The sequence below is a fragment of the Acanthaster planci genome, linkage group LG20 (assembly GCF_054643075.1).
Source record: "Acanthaster planci isolate LZ-2023a linkage group LG20, COTS_SCS, whole genome shotgun sequence".
Classification (NCBI taxonomy): domain Eukaryota; kingdom Metazoa; phylum Echinodermata; class Asteroidea; order Valvatida; family Acanthasteridae; genus Acanthaster; species Acanthaster planci.
The window spans coordinates 4,802,617-4,820,425 of NC_141796.1; the positions used below are offsets into that span (position 1 = coordinate 4,802,617).

Here is a 17,809-nt window from a genome sequence, read left to right on the forward strand (position 1 = left end):
CACGTAGGGCACTGTTATCAGTCCATCTTAACCCACTGTTAAATCATGGAGAGCACGGCCTCCGTTCTACCATACAAGCGAATGAAAAGTTGGCCCATTTAGCATACAATCCTTGTCCATAAGTTCAGCATATTGGCATGCATCTGTGTCATTTTATATGACGCGAAATTGGTCGTGAAGTAAATAATAGTCTTCAAGGCTGTCCTGTCAAGAACCAGACAGGGATTGAGGTGGCGCATCCAGCAGATGTGTTTCAATTTCTCGCTGTGACTTCTAAAACGAAAGGATTGCCTTTTTATAACACTCTGCAGTAAACTTAGAAAAGGGGGGAGGGTTCTTTCGTGTTGGTTGGCAGGTTGCTGAGCTTACTTCCAAACAATGAGCTAATTTTGAGTGAAAATGCTGGCCAAACGTCTGTAGTACACGTAGTGTACCCCACGTTCTATTTGAACTAAGTTTCGAAAACGGATTTCAGACTGGACTTTCACAACAGTTCGACAGTTTTTGGACAAGGGACATCAGCAGTGCGTTCCAACATTGGAAGATTTTACTGACGGAGAATCGAAGATATTGGCACTGTTTTCTTTTATAACACCTTAAATTGCGATTTTAACAGAAAAGTACTCTGCGTCGTAACAGATGGGAAAAGAGTGAACCAAAAATTGTGCCAAGATGGGAGGTGAAGCTCAGAGTAGAATGCCCCCTCCCGATTTTTGAAGGGGGGGGGTGGGCTTGAACAGCTTCTCTTCGGCGGCTGAGGGATCTTTTTTTTGTTTGGCTAGGCTTACCTTTGGTATAATAATTCTTTTTATTGGTTTCTTAGTGGTTTTAAACCGCGATTCTAGGCGCGACTTCTCCATTTGAAAACATCCGTCTCTGTCAATATACAGACTGCATATCCCCACATTAATCATACAATTGTGTGTGTTATTGTTTTGTTTTTAATGCAAATCGGTAAATGACATACTGTAACCATTTTTAAAATTTGGAATACATCAGTGATCAAAGACTTGGTACGAGTTTGGCTAAGACTGACCAACAAATTGTTGACTTAGGGCCTACTTGAAAGGTGGACTGAAAGCTAGTCTTAGCCAAATCGTACCAAGTCTTTGAACACTGATGTATTGGGGGAGGAGAATAAAATTACAAACTTTGCTTGGGTAATGGAACAGATAGTGTATCAAAATTTTAAAAAGGTTTATTTACGATGGCAAAAGTAGGTCTAACTTTGTCAAGGATTTTTTCTCTCTCTATTTCCTGGTCACAGCAATAATTTGTATTTAATTGCAAGCAAAAACTACAAGTATTGCTAGGATATTACTGACCTCGCTTGTTGTCCGGCTATTGCTCGCTAAGATACAGGCAGTAATCAGACATTTTTGGAATGTTTTCTAGTATTCATCTGACTCAGCGGCGATCATCATTGAACACTTTGGAGTGCAAAGCCAGAGTTGCAACTCTTGTGTCCTTCCATGTGGTCATGCTAAATTGAAAGCGACGTTAATGTTTAATCTTAGAAAATAAGAGAAATGGAAGCAATAAAATGGAAATTTACAATAAATTAGTACATGTTTGCTAAGTTTTTTGCCTGCTAGATGCGCATCAATACACTGAAGGGATAGCACCTTAAGAGACAAACTGAAAGTTAACAGGAGGCATACATTTTCAAGCTTTGATTTCGTAGCAGCTTCACCTTCAGGCTCACTCAATGTTTATTCATCTGTCTACTGTGATGACTAATACCTAACATTTCTTATTAAAACCTCTGTTTAAGCTTGATTTAAATCCAAAGCAAGGCTTGGTATATACGGAGTCATAAAATGGTCGAATATCATGTCACTCAACAGTATACATTTTGCAAAACAGATGAAAAAAGGGCCTAGTGGATGACGTCTCTCTGATGAGGGACAAGCATGGAGCAACAAACATCAGAGGTTACAAAGCGTTGGATGCTGTGTATTGTTGTCGTTACGTAACCCATTGTTACATTTTAATACATGTCTGGCTTTAAGCCAGAGCAATGTTTACAGTAGCTTGTGCGTGGGGGCAACGATGGCAGGATTTTCCACGCACAGTAGGAAGAAATATTCGTGTATACGTGTTGAACGTAATGGAGTGTGAGAGAACTAGTGGTGTTTACCGGAGGAATTAGTCGTATTCCTTTTGAAGACGAGGCTTACATCTCCAAAACAAGGCAGGGACAGTGGATTTCTATTTTGAAAACTTATTCTAGTTTGCACCGTATAGGCTTATAGCAAATGGTATAACAGACAAAAATTACCGTAAATATGCGACGATAATTTTAGCATCAAAACAGATATCATCCAAGCAGCGTTGCAATATCGTATTTAATCTTAATTTATCATGTATATGTAATCATGGAGGATTTGCGTCAGGACATTGCAATATATATATTTTGTATTTGGTGTCTTTGCCCTCCACGGACGAATATTTAATTAACGCGGAATTCTCAGTGTTTTCCAGGGTCAAGTTTGACTGCAGCAGGCCCGTTGTATTTCCTTGTACATGTACATCATGTTGCAAAAAGTGACAAATAATGCCGTAGCTTGGGGCAAAACCTGGGGAAAGGTGCGCACTGACTTTAATTTTTAAAGTATAAACAGAAACTGTACTTCATTACTCTTAGTGGATAATACGTCATAAGGTAGAATATGAGGGAAGAGAGCGAATCTGATCAACCATGTCCACACTCTCCCGACGCTGCTGCTCTGTGAGAATAACCCGCACAAGAACAACCCTATTCCTCCTGGTGCTTGGCTGCTGCGCTTGCTACATCTACGGACGCCTCTTCTTCGGAGGAACGGAATTAACACAGGGTGGGGCAGTCAGCAGGAATGCTGGAAGGAAGGACGTTGGAGAGTCAGCGGCAGGGGAGGCTGCAGAGGGCGTGCTTGTTATGGTCCATAAACTTGCATTTGGAGGAGTGGAATTAGGGGCTCGGCAATCTCAAGACTTTATTGAAGCTGGGGGCAAATCTGCTCTTAGACTGAGAAGGGAGTATGTATCAGGTAAGTAGCCATAGTAAAATTGTTCCTGGGAGGGTAGTGGTGGCAATGTGGGCGGCTGATATGTGGATGAAAACCATAACGATCTTAGGACTTTCGCTCATTGACTTTACCTACAAGGACACTATCTCTAACTCCTTTTGCGCCACTATTTGTAACCCCGTTTGCGAGGTCTGTGTTTATTTTTCTTCAGACATCGGTTAAAGTGTAGCTGCATTGAAGTTTTCTTAGGCACAATACTTCTGTAACTTGGTACTCTTCTTTAATATGTGAAAACTCTTTTGTACTCCAGTTTGGTTAAATGCATTGAAAAGTACCACTTTTGAAGCACTCAAAATTATCAATGGTTTCCTGGATATGAGGGCGCTGTTGCTGTGATGTCATCCAGGGAAGACAAAGTTTTGTAGAAAGGTATTTCTTTTATCATTGAATATACGTTTTACGAAAAACATTTTTGTGAAAATGACTGATGCCTAATTATTTCTATGCACATATACATGCTCATGAACATGGAAATATCATTGGCATAACAACAAAAAAGACGGTAAAATACCCTTTGAAACGGTGCAACAAAAGTTGAAAATAAGGGTAACTGAGATGCAACTTTTTGTGAAAAGAAAATTATTGCAGCTACCCTTCAACGCTAAACAAATCTAAAGGTTATTGATGACACTGACCTAATGTCATTTTTGTCAAAACTGAAAAAAATAGGTCGAAAAATACAGCTTCAATGGGGAACACGTTTTGCTTACAATGGGTACAACATGCGAATTAATGAAAACGACGGCGGTAAATGACGGTTGAAAGAATAGATGTGACAAGGGAATTTGATCTTTTGGTGAGAATGAGGTATAAAATAATGACGATTAAAACCTGACTTTAACTTCATTGAAGGTGACTTTGTATGATAGGAAGTTAAGGGTAACGACGACAAAAACTGGGATACGATTTAAGCAAAATTACCACGAAATTTGCAGTGGCAGTGAATTAAATGTGATGTCGCCAACAAAATGATATTGATAATTAGGAAAAACTTAATCTACCAATGGGAACCAATGATGTGGCTGCTTGTAAGTAAAATAAACCGCGACTCCTCCGTCTGCTTTCGTTTAGTACAAAGTTCATCTCACGTGTTTACCTGATGGATTCCTTGCTAGGTGACTACCAAGCCTAAAATTCAATAAGTTGTTTACACTCCTGCGTGTTGTTTGCACGGGCCGTTTCATTGTTACTCTAGCGCAATCCCTGCGCATTACCGTCCAGCATGGCAGTGTGGTCTTGAACATTACCATAATGCCACGTAGACGGTCAATACGACTTTATTCTGTCCTGGGTGACAACTTCTATTCTGCGTGTCAGACATTGTTCTACCAGTGTTGCTCTTCATCGAAACTGTGAGCAAGTGCAAGGTTTGCCTGTTACATGTACGTCACCCTACTGCGTTAGACGATTTATAGCAGAGTTGTGCCAACAGCGTGAAACTGAAAGAGCTCTGGTAATGAATAAACAATCAAGTAAGAGAAAACTCTACCAAGCTGTGCGAGTACAAGTGACTTTCTGAATTAGTTCAGACAGCAGCAACACAGATTCACCGTGCACTTCCATGTACATGTTATTAACTTGGTTGTGTTGAGAACTCAGATGAGACGATCTCGTGGATATGAGGTATGATATGCTGGGCTTTCGACACTTACCGGCCAGAATGTTCCGTTACAAAGGCCTGTTGCTCATAATCTTCGCTCTATGTGCCTTGAGTTTCTATTTCGGCCGCTACCTGCACAATCATGATGAACCCAATACACTTCAAGCGGAGAAAAGTCCAGGTGACAGGCCTGCTTTACCAGCAAAACTCGCAAACGAACCCCAAGACCTACCCCAGGTGAGAGAACAGGTCATGAGTCGAGGAAGACCGAGACCCTTAACCTCTCAACCAGCTGTCAATCATTTTGTGTCAGGTATACATGTAAATTTCTGTTCATTTTCTTCGCTCTTTTAAATTAAAATTTATTGACTCCGTGAAAAAATCACGAATGTGCGGAGCTTTGGGATTGTCATCCGACTTGTTAGGATTCTGTAAGACTTAGTGATCGAGAGATAAACAGGCAAGATATCGACGGATAGTCTACAGGAAAGCGAAATCCTCGAATTGGAAGTCGACATCTTAGTCTATTAACATGATTAATTTAACACGGGTTGACGATATCTTAAAAGTAATCAATAATTATTTATACTGTACATGTCATCATCCAGTGATCAATAATCTCAGGATGTCAACTTCCTATTTCTTCCCAAGCTGTCGTCATCCCTTATGGTGTCAACTTTGTATAGGCCTACATGTACAGGGGTATTTTCAAAATTATTTCATGTCGGAATAAATCATCTCACGTTGTCGACATCTTGCTTGTTACATGTCGTCATTTTGTGCTAGGATCTGAAGCCGTTTTTTTTGTCCGTCTTCGTCATTACCTGTGGCAACGGCATTTGCATCACAATAATCATTTTGTCACCTTAATCTAACCATGTCATGGTGTGTTGCCATAAGTCGCCTCACGCAACTATTTACTGTTCTCTCGCCATGTAATTGATATTTTCACTTTCAGCTGGGTGGTTTTTGAAGTGGTTTCAAAAGCTTTGAAATCCTCCTGTGCCTACATTGTTGGTGTGTATATTTTGATTCTGAGAGTCTGCGTAGCCCATCCATTTTTTTCGTAGACACCATGCAGAGTGCTTACTGTGTCTACAGATAATCTGGCCCCGACGGACGACTATGACGTCACCAGACAGCAGTCCATCGATCGTTGGCACATCAAAATGTTTTGATACGTTTATTGCATGTGACGCCCTGGTAATCCTGTATTTCAATACGTGTTTTTTGAGTGAAGAGTAGTTGATTCCAGACTGAAGCCCTTCCTATATAAAAACGACTTTGGATAGGAAAACTAAATAACGATACCCAGATCAGCTAGAGCTGTCTGGCATTCACATTGCTCTGTCATGACTAAGTGCTCCGTCATTTTGCATGCATAATCCCGCCGAAGTCCTACATGGAGCTGAGTGTGGTTACTTTTTTCAAGTGCTTTTTGAGATATGATGGAACCCATATCTGCTGATGCACCTGTTCCTTAAATCGACCTCCATTCAGTTTCACACCCAGGACACAACTTTATTTTTGTTCGGTATAAATTTGATTTCACTCGCGGGTAGCCGTGACAGCCCTTTGCACCAAAGGCCAAACCCCTAGATAATGGACTTTTATCTCCACAGTCGGCACATAATCACACACTGTAGGCCTATAACACCACGAAGAGGTTGGCTGTTGCACGCAATTTACATGGTGCTTTCAGGCATGACAGTTAAGTCAGTTTGATATGAACATTGGACATTCCCATAGGTTTGTACAGCGAATGTCTGATTTTTCCAGACATTGGACATTCCCTGTACAATCCTATGGGAATGTCCACTGTGTCGAGAAAAATCCGAAATTTGCTGTACAAACCTATGGGATTGTCCAATATCAAACCTACTTTACTGTCTACAAGTTTAGAATTTGGCATATTGACTAAAAACACTTCCACTGCATACCACTCAGGCTAATGAGTTGGCCTTATGGGCAAACCTGCATGATGGCACCGAGGAAAATGGCGACACTCTTTGCTTGGCAAATCGGCTTCATCGCCGGCTCTGTGTTATAGGTTACTTAATGGGAAAATGGCTGCATTTCTTCTGTGAGAACGATGTATCCCTTGTGGACTTGCAAGGATTTGATGGGGGGGGGAAGAGGTTGGATACTTGATAGCTGCTGGTAAAAAGGCCAAACATATCAAGCAGTCTCTTGGAAGACCGTTGAAATTCTTACCGGGTATGTACAGTGGTACATGTATATGGTTGCGAGTCTCTTTGCTGCATGCAGCGCCATATTCCTAGATTTTTCTGCTTTTTTGTCATACATACAGCAGTGTATGTTACAGCTATATTAGGGCCGTGTTTGATTCGTCCAATCATCCTTTGCCTCTTGTTAAACACAGGTGATTCAAAATAGTGCGCCTCCAAGAGTTTGCAACGCGTTAGCCAATCACTACGCGCTAAATTTGTCGACCCTTTCCAAACGAGCATTGGGTCGACAGAGGCACACTAATGTGAATCGGCCGTATTATTCATTAAAAAAAAGAATTCAATACCAGTAATTAACTTAATTAATTTCTTTAGTCCGGTTGAATTAGAATCTCAAAGACTGTCCCTACTCGCCGTAGTCATTATTCTTCTGTGTACAGCTGCTCATTCATTAGATTCTATTTCCATTTAAATGCCAGTACTTGTAATTAACAGTACCGCGGGGCAACAGGATCTTGCATCAGGCTAAAATAATTTTAAATCAATGGCTTTTAGAAATATCAAAGCCAACAAAATAATGAAGGGTGATTTGTCCGGTTAATTTTTAATTTTGCACCCCCCATATAACATCACACCTGAGGAACCCCTCTTGGTTAATCATTTAAAAAATGGATTCCACGTTCGCTTTCGGAAACACAACCTTGTTAAGTTTATTTTGTCTCTGTTGCAGCCTTAAATAAGACGTGGATGACATGGACAGATATCAACAGTCCGGGTGTCTACCGAGCCTGCGTACCGAGACCAAGGGACAGCGTGTCAATGTCAGAGGTCGTGACAGGTGGTTTAGTGGAAAAGTCATCCATGATGACAATCACGCACTGTCTGAACAGCTGCATCGCTTTGGTAATTCTTATTATTTGAATTTATATTTTATTGAGTGTCTTTCTAGCTATAAAATAAGCTTTCTTAAAAACTTCAATCAGGCAATGCACCCCAGAAGGAGAAAACAAAGACGAATCAGGTTCAGCGAGAGGGTGGAAGGAAAAAGGCGGACATTCCTGGGAAAACCCATGAGTTCTGGTTAAGACTGGAAACCTAATTCACCCAATCCATGATCAGGGTGAGATTTGAATCCAGGTCACGTGGTGGGCGATGGAGAAAGCACTATCCTTGTAGCTTCTACTTAAAGAAAATCAGGCTCGCCGTAACTCCAGATCTCCAATCACCATCCAGTCAAAACTTCTGCTTTATTCGCATCAACTCTAAACAGTAACAGAACTTAGCAGCTTGAAGTTGAACACATGTAGATTGACGGACAGATCTGATTACAGGTTCACTAATGAGACAAATGAGAAATCATTACATATGTAAATAAGCTTACAATATTTTACCCCAGTAAACACGTGCATCACTGCATGTACAAATGCATGTGGTTATAACGTGTATACAACGGCCCAAAACTGCTAAATTGTAGTGACGATACACATGGAAATTTCCCACAAATATCCCTTTCACCTCAATTTATTAGAGAACGAAGACCAATACATTTTTAAAGAATGTGATTTGTTCTTACCGACACTTGTGGAACACGACAAATGAAATATTTGGCACACCCTAAATTTCAACATAACATGTGAAAAATTCTTAGCGTTGAGCGGTGTTCTAGCTCCTTCACTGGACTAAATCAATTCCTTCACAAGTGGGCGCTCGACCGCTTTGCTGGCCCGCACTTTTCGCTGCTACAATCCTGTCTTAGTCAAATTTAATTAAGGGAAACCCATGTCTCGCGCGAAAAGGAATGTACAAATTAAATGCAATTGTAATTTAAAACCCCCGGATGTGCATCAACCAACTTTCTTTTCTCGCTTCCAGGGTTTTACTTATGCCGCCCTCAGTCGCGGTGCTGAGTGTTTCTGCACTGACGTCAAGGGCGAGTCCGCCCTGCTGAGCTACAAAGACAGTGCCCTGTGCGACATCCCTTGCGGAGGGGAGCCAAGATACCACTGTGGGGGCCGGGACTATATGTCTCTTTACCGAACGTCGGTGCCAGGTACTAACGCAACCGGCCAAACATACTAATGCCGATTTCTCTTAAATGTGAACCACATTCAAGGGAGAAAAGGAGAATTTTCTGTTCGAAATATGAGAGGACCGTTCAATTACTCCCGTTAAAACGTGCAAACAGGATCCTAAATGTAGTGCCACCATTAGAAAAAGCCATAAAATTTTACATGAAAATATTTCAATGTTTTTGCCTCCCCCAACCAAGCATTCTTGCCCCCAACCTCGAAATAAATTTCGGTTTTTGATCCACTCTTGACCACACGAAATGGAAACTGTGTTGAAGTTGACCAAGAACCAAGGGTTGTATTCTGAATGTCATCACACTTCAGTACAACTAAGATTAATTTTCGTAAGAAAAGTACAGACGGGAAAACTCTAGCAGTATATTAACCTGTCCAATACAAAACTGCGCAGCCGAATTTTACTTTGTCGAAAGTTATCAAAAATGGGCATGTGCTTTGAGTTAGTTGGAGAATGTTTGGATCATGTTCTTGCCCACCCTACAAGGTAAATGAGCTTTCCTAAGCCGGGGTGTTATTGGCATCAGCGATTGTGTATGGGGCATAACTGCCACGGACGACTTAATTTGATGATGAATAAAAATATGAGTCAGGTTCCCAAACCAGAAGATACCGACCACTTTGAGAGATCTGTACGCCCAGTAGAGAATTCTTCCCTTTTCGGACAATTTTGGAAACTTACCTAAATTGTTCAAGCCTATATTTCGTTGATTTTCTGGCACTGCTGTCAATATCCGCAAACATCAGGTGTATATAAATTGCTTCTCTTTGCAATTATCTCCGCATGCATTAAAGTTCTTGAAATGGTTCGTCATTATTTCCTGGCAATGTTTGCATATTTGACTCCAATTTTGATAGACTTTGAGCACATTGACTGTTTAAAAAGTATATTTTACTAGTGCATGTATAAGGGACATCCTAAATATGACGTCATACTTTGTTATAATCGGTGGCTATCTGCCTGCAGGCCTATATTGCACTACCATGGCGACTGAATATGAAGTAAATCGGACGGTTACAGAACTTTGTGTTTCTTGATGCTTGGGTTGTAAGTTTGAACTCAATATATTAAAGTACCCACTACCCACCGAGCTCATATTTCTACAAGTAATACTTGTCAAATAATTTCCCACACCGTTTTTTGCAATCACCGAACTTAAATATTGCAGTGTAAATAGCTGCACATGGACATACTTTAAATTATTGTGTCGTTCATTAAGAAGAGTACAATGTGTTTCTTTGCTGTACAAACGGACAGACTCTCGGTGTTCCCGAATCAAACTGAAACCCAAGGGAAGTATGCCACTGATTGCGCTAGCCAGCTACCCCCGCTCAGGTAATACCTGGACACGGCAGCTCATCGAGCGGGGGACGGGGTTCCTGACTGGCAGCGTCCATTGGAAGCACGAGAAGGAAATGGCAATCTCCAGTAAAAGTAGGCTTGAGAATTGGTCACACATAATAATATCATAATGCCTACACGTAGGCTACTTCGGCTTGTTTTTGTGTAATTTTGTGGAATAAAAATCAAGGGCCACACGAGGGCCCTTTGCCTTCCAATGGTAGTATAACTAGGTCTAGGAAGACTTCACAAATCTAGAAGGTCAAAAGTCATGTCAATAAAGGAGCGTGGTGTACATTTTATTTTTAAATTTCGAATGTATAACAGTGCTCTCTTCTTCCTCGTTGATTTGAATGCAAAGTGATGACATGATATGTTTTTGAACTCGTTGTTGGACATGTCTTCCTAATTAACGGAATTATTCTGTCACCGAGAATAAACACTAAAAAGTCCATGACCCAAATGTCTTGCACAACATTTTAATACAAAAACGCAAATATCAGAAGATACAATTTTCGGTACTGTGTTACGAAACCTCGTCATTTTGAGATTTCTGCGTTTTGTTGTAGCTTCTTGGCTCGAGGGTTTTCAATTTAGAAGCTATTGCAATAAACAGAATCAGATTTGCATTGTCTTCAAGCCAGTTTGCTTGGTGAATGCAGACTTGTGAACCGAATTTGAAGCAATGAAACATCTGTAGCCAAATTCACTTGACTTGAACCGAGTTCAACTTGTGCAACTTCACCGCGTGCATTTTGGATCTGACGTCACAAATGTTTGCACATTTGCGTGAAGAACGAACCGGCCTTTAAATCAAGAAATGCTTTCCGCCGAATCCCCGTTGTTTTCTTGTAAATCCAATAACGTACTCTCACCTTTTCCCCAAGTTTTCCCAGGTGGCAACATCGATTACCAAACCAGACAGACGGTCTGCGTCAAGTCCCACTTAAGTGACACGGCTCACATCAAGACGTTCGAGGGTGCCATTTTACTCATACGTAACCCTTACAGCGCCCTCGTAGCCGAGATATTCCGGAGGCTGATGCTGGACCAGGAGAAGTCGGCAGAGGAGACGGTGAAATATTTTGATTCTCCAGGTAATGCCAGATCATAACAGCCGTATACACAGAAGAGTTAAAAGGTGCTAGTTGGAAAATTTGTGTTCATGAAAGGTATTTGTAATCTTCTGTCGCTGGCATTAATGTCGTGAACTGAAACAACAAATCACCAAACAAAATTTACAACACTGTCTTTAGGTGCCCTTTGAAAAAATGGGCGCACTCCCGGGTGCCCCCCCCCCGACATAATGGCCCTAGTTGCGCCACTGTGCATAAGTCCGTTAATTAGGATCAAGTCATCTGAATGTTTTCTGTTGGTTCTTTTCCTCAGAGTGGAGGCACTTTGCCGAAAATCAGGCCCAGAGCTGGCGGAATATGGCTGTGCAGTGGATCACCAACTCTCACCGAATCCTCGTGTCGCACTACGAGAACCTGCAAGAAAATACGTACGAGGAGCTCGCCAAGATTGTGCGGTTCCTGGACGTGCCAGTCCAGACGCAGCGCATTCTATGTGCAATCCAGGAGTACCCGTCTTCGAAGGCGACCGGCGTTTCGCTTGGAAACCATGGGAGAAAAACACGTGTCTATCTAACAAAGGACCCATTCCCTCCCGATGTTCGGAAATTGGTGGATGAAAACATCAAACAAGTTAATACAACACTCATAGAGTATAAACTCAACCCTCTACCCAGAGATTACTCTGTCGATGTCTTCTAAGCTTATATCAGTATCTTTCTTTGATTAAGACAACGCTCCATGAGTGCTATCCACTTATTTATATACTGTGACAATTTATTATCTTATGTCGACATATAGCGGAGATTAAGGCGACTTACCACTAGAATCATCTCTCCAAATCGACTCCCCAAAGTCGATATAACAACTTGAGATGTATTATCCCGAAAGGTCAACTTACCGAAGACGACATGACAACTACTCATGTACCATCTCGCCAAGTCGACTTGCCTAAGTAATAATGATGACTTGTGCACATCTGTTGACTTGCCAAAGTCGACTTAAAGAAGTTAGCAAGACAACTTGTCGGATTGTATGATCGCCAAGTCGACTTCTCGATAAGTAGAGATGACGACTTGTCCACATCTATTATCTCGTCGTCTACCCAGTGAAGCCTGAATGACAACTTGTACACTCCTCTTATCTTCCCAAGTCGATTTCACTAAGTTGGCTTAACGAATGACCGAAAAATTAACTTGCCAATGTGACACACTAATCAGTGGGTGAGGACAAGATGCTACGACCTGTAGCGTCAGCACGTATGTTGAGTCCCTATGGGGACTATGGACCGTGCGTGCATATAAAATTTAATGGTTGTGGAATTGCGCATGTGTAATTCTAGCTGACGACACATATCGGTGGTGACCCAAGTGAGGGATTTGTACTGTCATTTCCCTTAAAGACCTCGTTTGTGAATAAATTGTCAAGAATCTATCAAATGGGGATATTTAATACCTTCTGTGTGAAATATACCTCCGGAAAAGAATCAAAGACGCGGAAAGAGTAAATTTTACGACAAAGGATAAATATGAAAAATTGAAGGTTTTTTAAAGTCTAAATTTGGATCTAATTTTCACAATTTCGCTAGGTTTACCTTCAAATAACCGCGATGCCATATAAAAGACTGATAACTCCACGAATAAAAGACAAGATGTAGACAAGTCGTTTTGTCAACTGCGGGAAGTTGACTTGGCAAAATAATTCAGCTCGACAAGTCGTCATCCAGACTTTGTTAAGAAGAATTGGCAAGGTAAGAGATGTGGGTAACAGTGTTTAACTCGTAGACTTGGGGAGATAAATCATCTCGACAAGTTGTTTTGTCGACTTCGTTAAGTTGACTTGGCAAAACAAAAGATTTGCAGAAGTCAATATTCCTTCGGCAAGTCGACTTGGCAAGAGCATGCATCTCGACAAGTTGTCATACCGACTTTTGGAAGTCGATTTGGAGAGTTTCTTTTGGTGGGACGTCGCCTTACTCTCCGCTACATGTCGACATGCCGTGATGAACTTTCGAAGTATATTTAATACGTGGCGGAGCGCAGTAGTTTAATCATTGTTGAAAAGATAAATATTTCGTAACTTATGGTTGGTGTTGAAGCAGAGGCATATTTGTTCTACAGAAATGCAAAAAAACAGGCAAAAATCATGTGTCGGTTCAGCAGTTACATTCCTGTTTATTTCAGCATTTTTCTAACTGTGGACATCTTTGTAAATAATTACTCAAAAATTTCAATTGTTTTTAGAATCAATTGTAATGAGTTCTCGAGGCTTATCAGTCTTTTCAGAACCATACAAAATATGTAGGTTGTGTAAAATCATGCATAACTGCAATATGCAGGACGAACCTGCTGTAAAGATATAGGCCTAAGTCTAGGTGTTGGTTTATTTTCCAGAAATTTTGGAAATTGTTTACTTTGGAAAAAAAGGCCCGTAACTTCGCTTAATATCTCGGTAAAAACGATTAGGTATCAAAAATGTTACACATATAACATTTAGCGTTAAACCTGCGTAGTTTCTTTGTATATGGAATGGTTGGGAATAAACTTTCATTTGGGGATTTGTTTACCATATTAACATTTGCCTAAATTGTCTGGTAAAAGCATTTAGAAGAAGAAACAACTCTCAAAGGTGCAAAGTAACGCAACACAAGAATAAATCATATCCTAAAAACACATTTTATATTCAATAGCTGAAAACGAAATTGATGTTTAAAAACACAGAAAAGTTTTTAAATAAAGTAAAGAGTTACATACATGTAACACAAACAGAGACAAGTCTTTCAACAGAGACTTTTCATTGGGACTGGCAGGGATCTCTTTCAATTGATACATTTTTTATTATTATTATTTCTAGTTTATTAAAAACACAATGCATTTGCCCACAGGCTAAATTGCTACACTGTTTACAATTTATAAAGAACACCTAACTCCAGTTAAGTGTTCTTTTTAAATTGTAAACAATCACACACAATTATAACAAAATGAATAACAAATAAGAACAAGTACATACCATTTTAAAATGCTAATAAACAAAAGCATGATTTAAAACGTAAAAGAAAGGGTTATATGTGATTCAAAATACTGACAAAGTAGGGTATTGGACTACGTTTATATCTGATTGTTATGCACTTGATTACGGAAAGTTTGTTCGAATTTTTGAAATGATATTACACGCTAGAACTTCTGGGTTGAGGCAACCACTGTCGGAACAAGCCAGAACATTTGAGTTCAGTAGCAAAGTCAACCCACAGTCCGATCATGGAGGGAGACCAAATTGCACTTCAGAAGGGTATGTTCGTATAACCCGGGCCAAGATAATTTTAAGGGCACGCTTTTGAATACTCTCTAATTTGTTAATTTGTGCGCTAGTTAAATAAGCATTCCAAACGGGCATTGCATATTCCGTTAGTGGTGGTATATATCCCTTATACACAATTAATAAGTCATCAAGAATAAGTGGAATTTTTTTTAGCAATTTAAGCATATGAATCTTATTGTTAGCTCTGCGATAAATCTTGTCAACCTGTTTGTCCCATCTAAGATCTGAGCTGATTAAAACACCGAGAATTTTAACACAATCAACTGTGTGGAGATCAGCAGAGAAAATATGTAAAGGAGGAAATTGTGGAATATTTTTCATAAAGCAAAGTCATGCAAGCACATTTATCTGGGTTGACTTTCATATTAGTGTTAAGTTGGTGTAGCACCTCCGACCAGGGACGCACCGCTGAACTGGAGTAAGCAGCAATTTTTGAGTGTATACCCGTCTTCCCATAGCATGTCTGATTGGGATAGTTGGTTGACTTTTGATGTCTGAAGATGATTTAAGCTCGTATAATGTTTTGTGACAGCTCGAAGACGTTGACGGTTCATCACTTCTTGGGTCAGGATATGATGAAATGTCCACAAAGGCAGTAATATCCTTGGGTGGGTCATGGCCGGACAGACAAAGACTTGTGTAACCATGTTTCGACAATTTCTGCTGTGGTATGCTGGAATGTTTGAAGCCTGTAGAACGCAGGTGTATCACAACGGGGCATGTGCTCCGAACAAAAAAAAAAGATGGCCGAATGAGATGACGTGGTTTCCCGATGAAAAATCGGATTCAGGGGTGTGGTTAAAATATCCACAACAGTTACATCCAGTGATTTACATATGGGGTGACAACAGAACAGCAGGAGTCCAATGTAAGTTCTCAGTGGGATTTGCAGGCAGGAATTGGGTCAAGTTGGACACGCACAGGTCTATGGTTTGTCACTATTGGTCTTTATTCCTTGTGACTCCCATCCACAAACATGCATGCGGTCAACAAGAACAGTAAAAACATAAACCACGTTGCTATATACTAAACTATAATAACGCCATTAAAAAAACCATGCGAATTCTCATACAAGGTTATTTATCACAGCTATCTAAATAATAATCAGAGTCAGCCTAAAGGGCTACAGAACTAAATAAGAATGTGTTGAAAAGAAGCAGGACTCTCAGACTGCAGTCCAATCCACGAGAAATCCCAAAAAACAATGTTCTCTACATGTATATAGCGAGAACCCATGCACATGCACAAGTAAATTCACACGGCATTCCAACGTAACCTGTGCATAACACGTGCAAACTTGCTGCAGAAATTCACTAACTTTAATCCCAATAATCGCCTTGAATGACTCTGAAATATAAAGCCAAATTCTTACCACTTTTCCCCTTCCCCACTGAGGTTACGATTACATCGGTGAGATGACTACATCCTATCTTTAGGGTAAGGGATTGTTATGAATCTGCACGGTACGTGGTCTAGAAATTTCGATCAAAGTGAAAGTTGCATCTACTCCGCTACCAGGCCCGCGCAAGGGCGCCACCAGTCGGATTGATACTGCCGAAACTTACATCCAAGACATCCTAACAGTAGGGCTAATATCATGCTAATACTAACTCCAGTGACAGCCATGTTTGTACAGTGTGATGGGTACACATTCATAAAAGTTCACTGTATATTCACACAAAACTTCACTTGAAAACGTAGTTTCCAACATCGACAACACCAAATAGCCACCAAAACCGTGACAATGAAATACGAGCTCGGATGTCTGTTATATCTTAGGTAGCGTAAACCACAGAAATAATGGAACGAACTCACCGCGTGTATAACTGTCAAACTGTGACTAGCGGGCTGCCATCTTGGAACCCTTTTCTTTATTCAACGTGTAGCTCATGTCGTTCACATGACATCTCCCCCTTCTGGAATAGAAATAAACTTTACAAAACACATTTATAATACACAGGTTTGAGGTTGAGAGTCCAGTGAGTCACAAGAGTTCTGAGTGTTTGCAAAGTCCAGGATTAGCCTCTAGCGTCCAATGCTCTTCTTTCAGGCTGGTTTCTAGAGTTCATACATGTATATTGATTCAGAAGACATGTATTGAGATAGATGTGATTGACAGACATAAGCCAATTTTAGCCGAGTATGAGTGATTTAGTTATCAGTCACATGGGAAGAGTTCAGAGTTCTAGTACATGATGTAGTCTTTCTGCCATGCCGGTGTTTTTCTTGTTCGCTCAGGTCTCCCTTGCTGTTGGTTGGTATGTGGGTTATGTTGAACTGGGTCCTGTTGAATCTCAAAATCCAGGCCGGTGGTGGTTGTGGTATCCGGACGATGTGGCGCCGATTTCGCCGATAGTCTGCCCCATTGACTCGCACGATGTACGAACGTGGTGTGTCTGCTCTGCTTACAACCTCTCCAACTGGACCAAGCTTTCCCTTGGTTCGGATCCTCACCCGGGTGCCTATTTCTAGTTGATCCAATGGTTTGGCACCATGCCTCTGGTTGAAGTAGACTTCTCCTTTCAACTTGGATTTAGCATCTGCTTGTTTCAGCTTTGCCTGGTTGATTGGTTTCTGAAGGAGATTCTTGGGCAACATCAGTAGGGTAGTACGTAACTCTCGGCCAAGCATCAGACTTGCTGGACTGACGCCAAGACTTGGAAGTGGGGTTGCCCGGTAGGTCATGAGAGCTCGTATTGGATCTGGTTGGCGCAAGGTGCTCTTGGCTACATGGACAGCTTTTTCTGCCTGCCCGTTTGCTTGAGGATAGTGAGGACTCGTTGTAACGTGGTTGAAACCAAACTCTTTACCAAATCGTTGAAACTCTCCCAGGAACTGTGGTCCATTATCTGAAACAATGACCTCAGGGATTCCATATCGTGCAGATGTGGTTTTCAGGAAGTTGACGACTGCCAAGGCCGTTGGCTTTACAAGGTGATGTATTTCGATCCATCGTGAGTAGTAATCAACGATCACTAAGTACACCTTCCCTCCCACGTCTGCAAAATCACATGCAATTCGTTGCCATGCTCGTTGCGGTAAAGGTGTAGATATCAGGGGTTCTGCCTTCTGTGCTGGTTGCTTTTCAATGCAGAACTGACACTGTTGAATGTGCTGTGCGATGTCAGTTCCGAT

General features: G+C 41.0%; 1 protein-coding gene across 2 annotated transcripts; it reads left to right on the plus strand.

Annotated features, from left to right (window-relative positions):
• The first annotated feature begins 1,891 nt into the window (after positions 1–1,891).
• On the plus strand, positions 1,892–14,933 carry LOC110978012 (sialate:O-sulfotransferase 2-like). Of its 2 annotated transcripts, XM_022232635.2 has the most exons (7): positions 1,892–2,194; positions 2,648–3,029; positions 7,588–7,760; positions 8,730–8,907; positions 10,200–10,376; positions 11,171–11,380; positions 11,673–14,933. In XM_022232635.2, exons 2-7 carry the CDS (start codon positions 2,702–2,704, stop codon positions 12,056–12,058), a joined length of 1,452 nt encoding a protein of 483 aa, XP_022088327.1. In that variant the 5' UTR covers positions 1,892–2,194; positions 2,648–2,701; the 3' UTR covers positions 12,059–14,933. The 2 variants fall into 2 exon arrangements, with proteins under 2 accessions (XP_022088327.1, XP_022088328.1); XM_022232636.2 differs by lacking the exons at positions 1,892–2,194; positions 2,648–3,029 and adding an exon at positions 4,177–4,981.
• Positions 14,934–17,809: the final 2,876 nt, after the last annotated feature.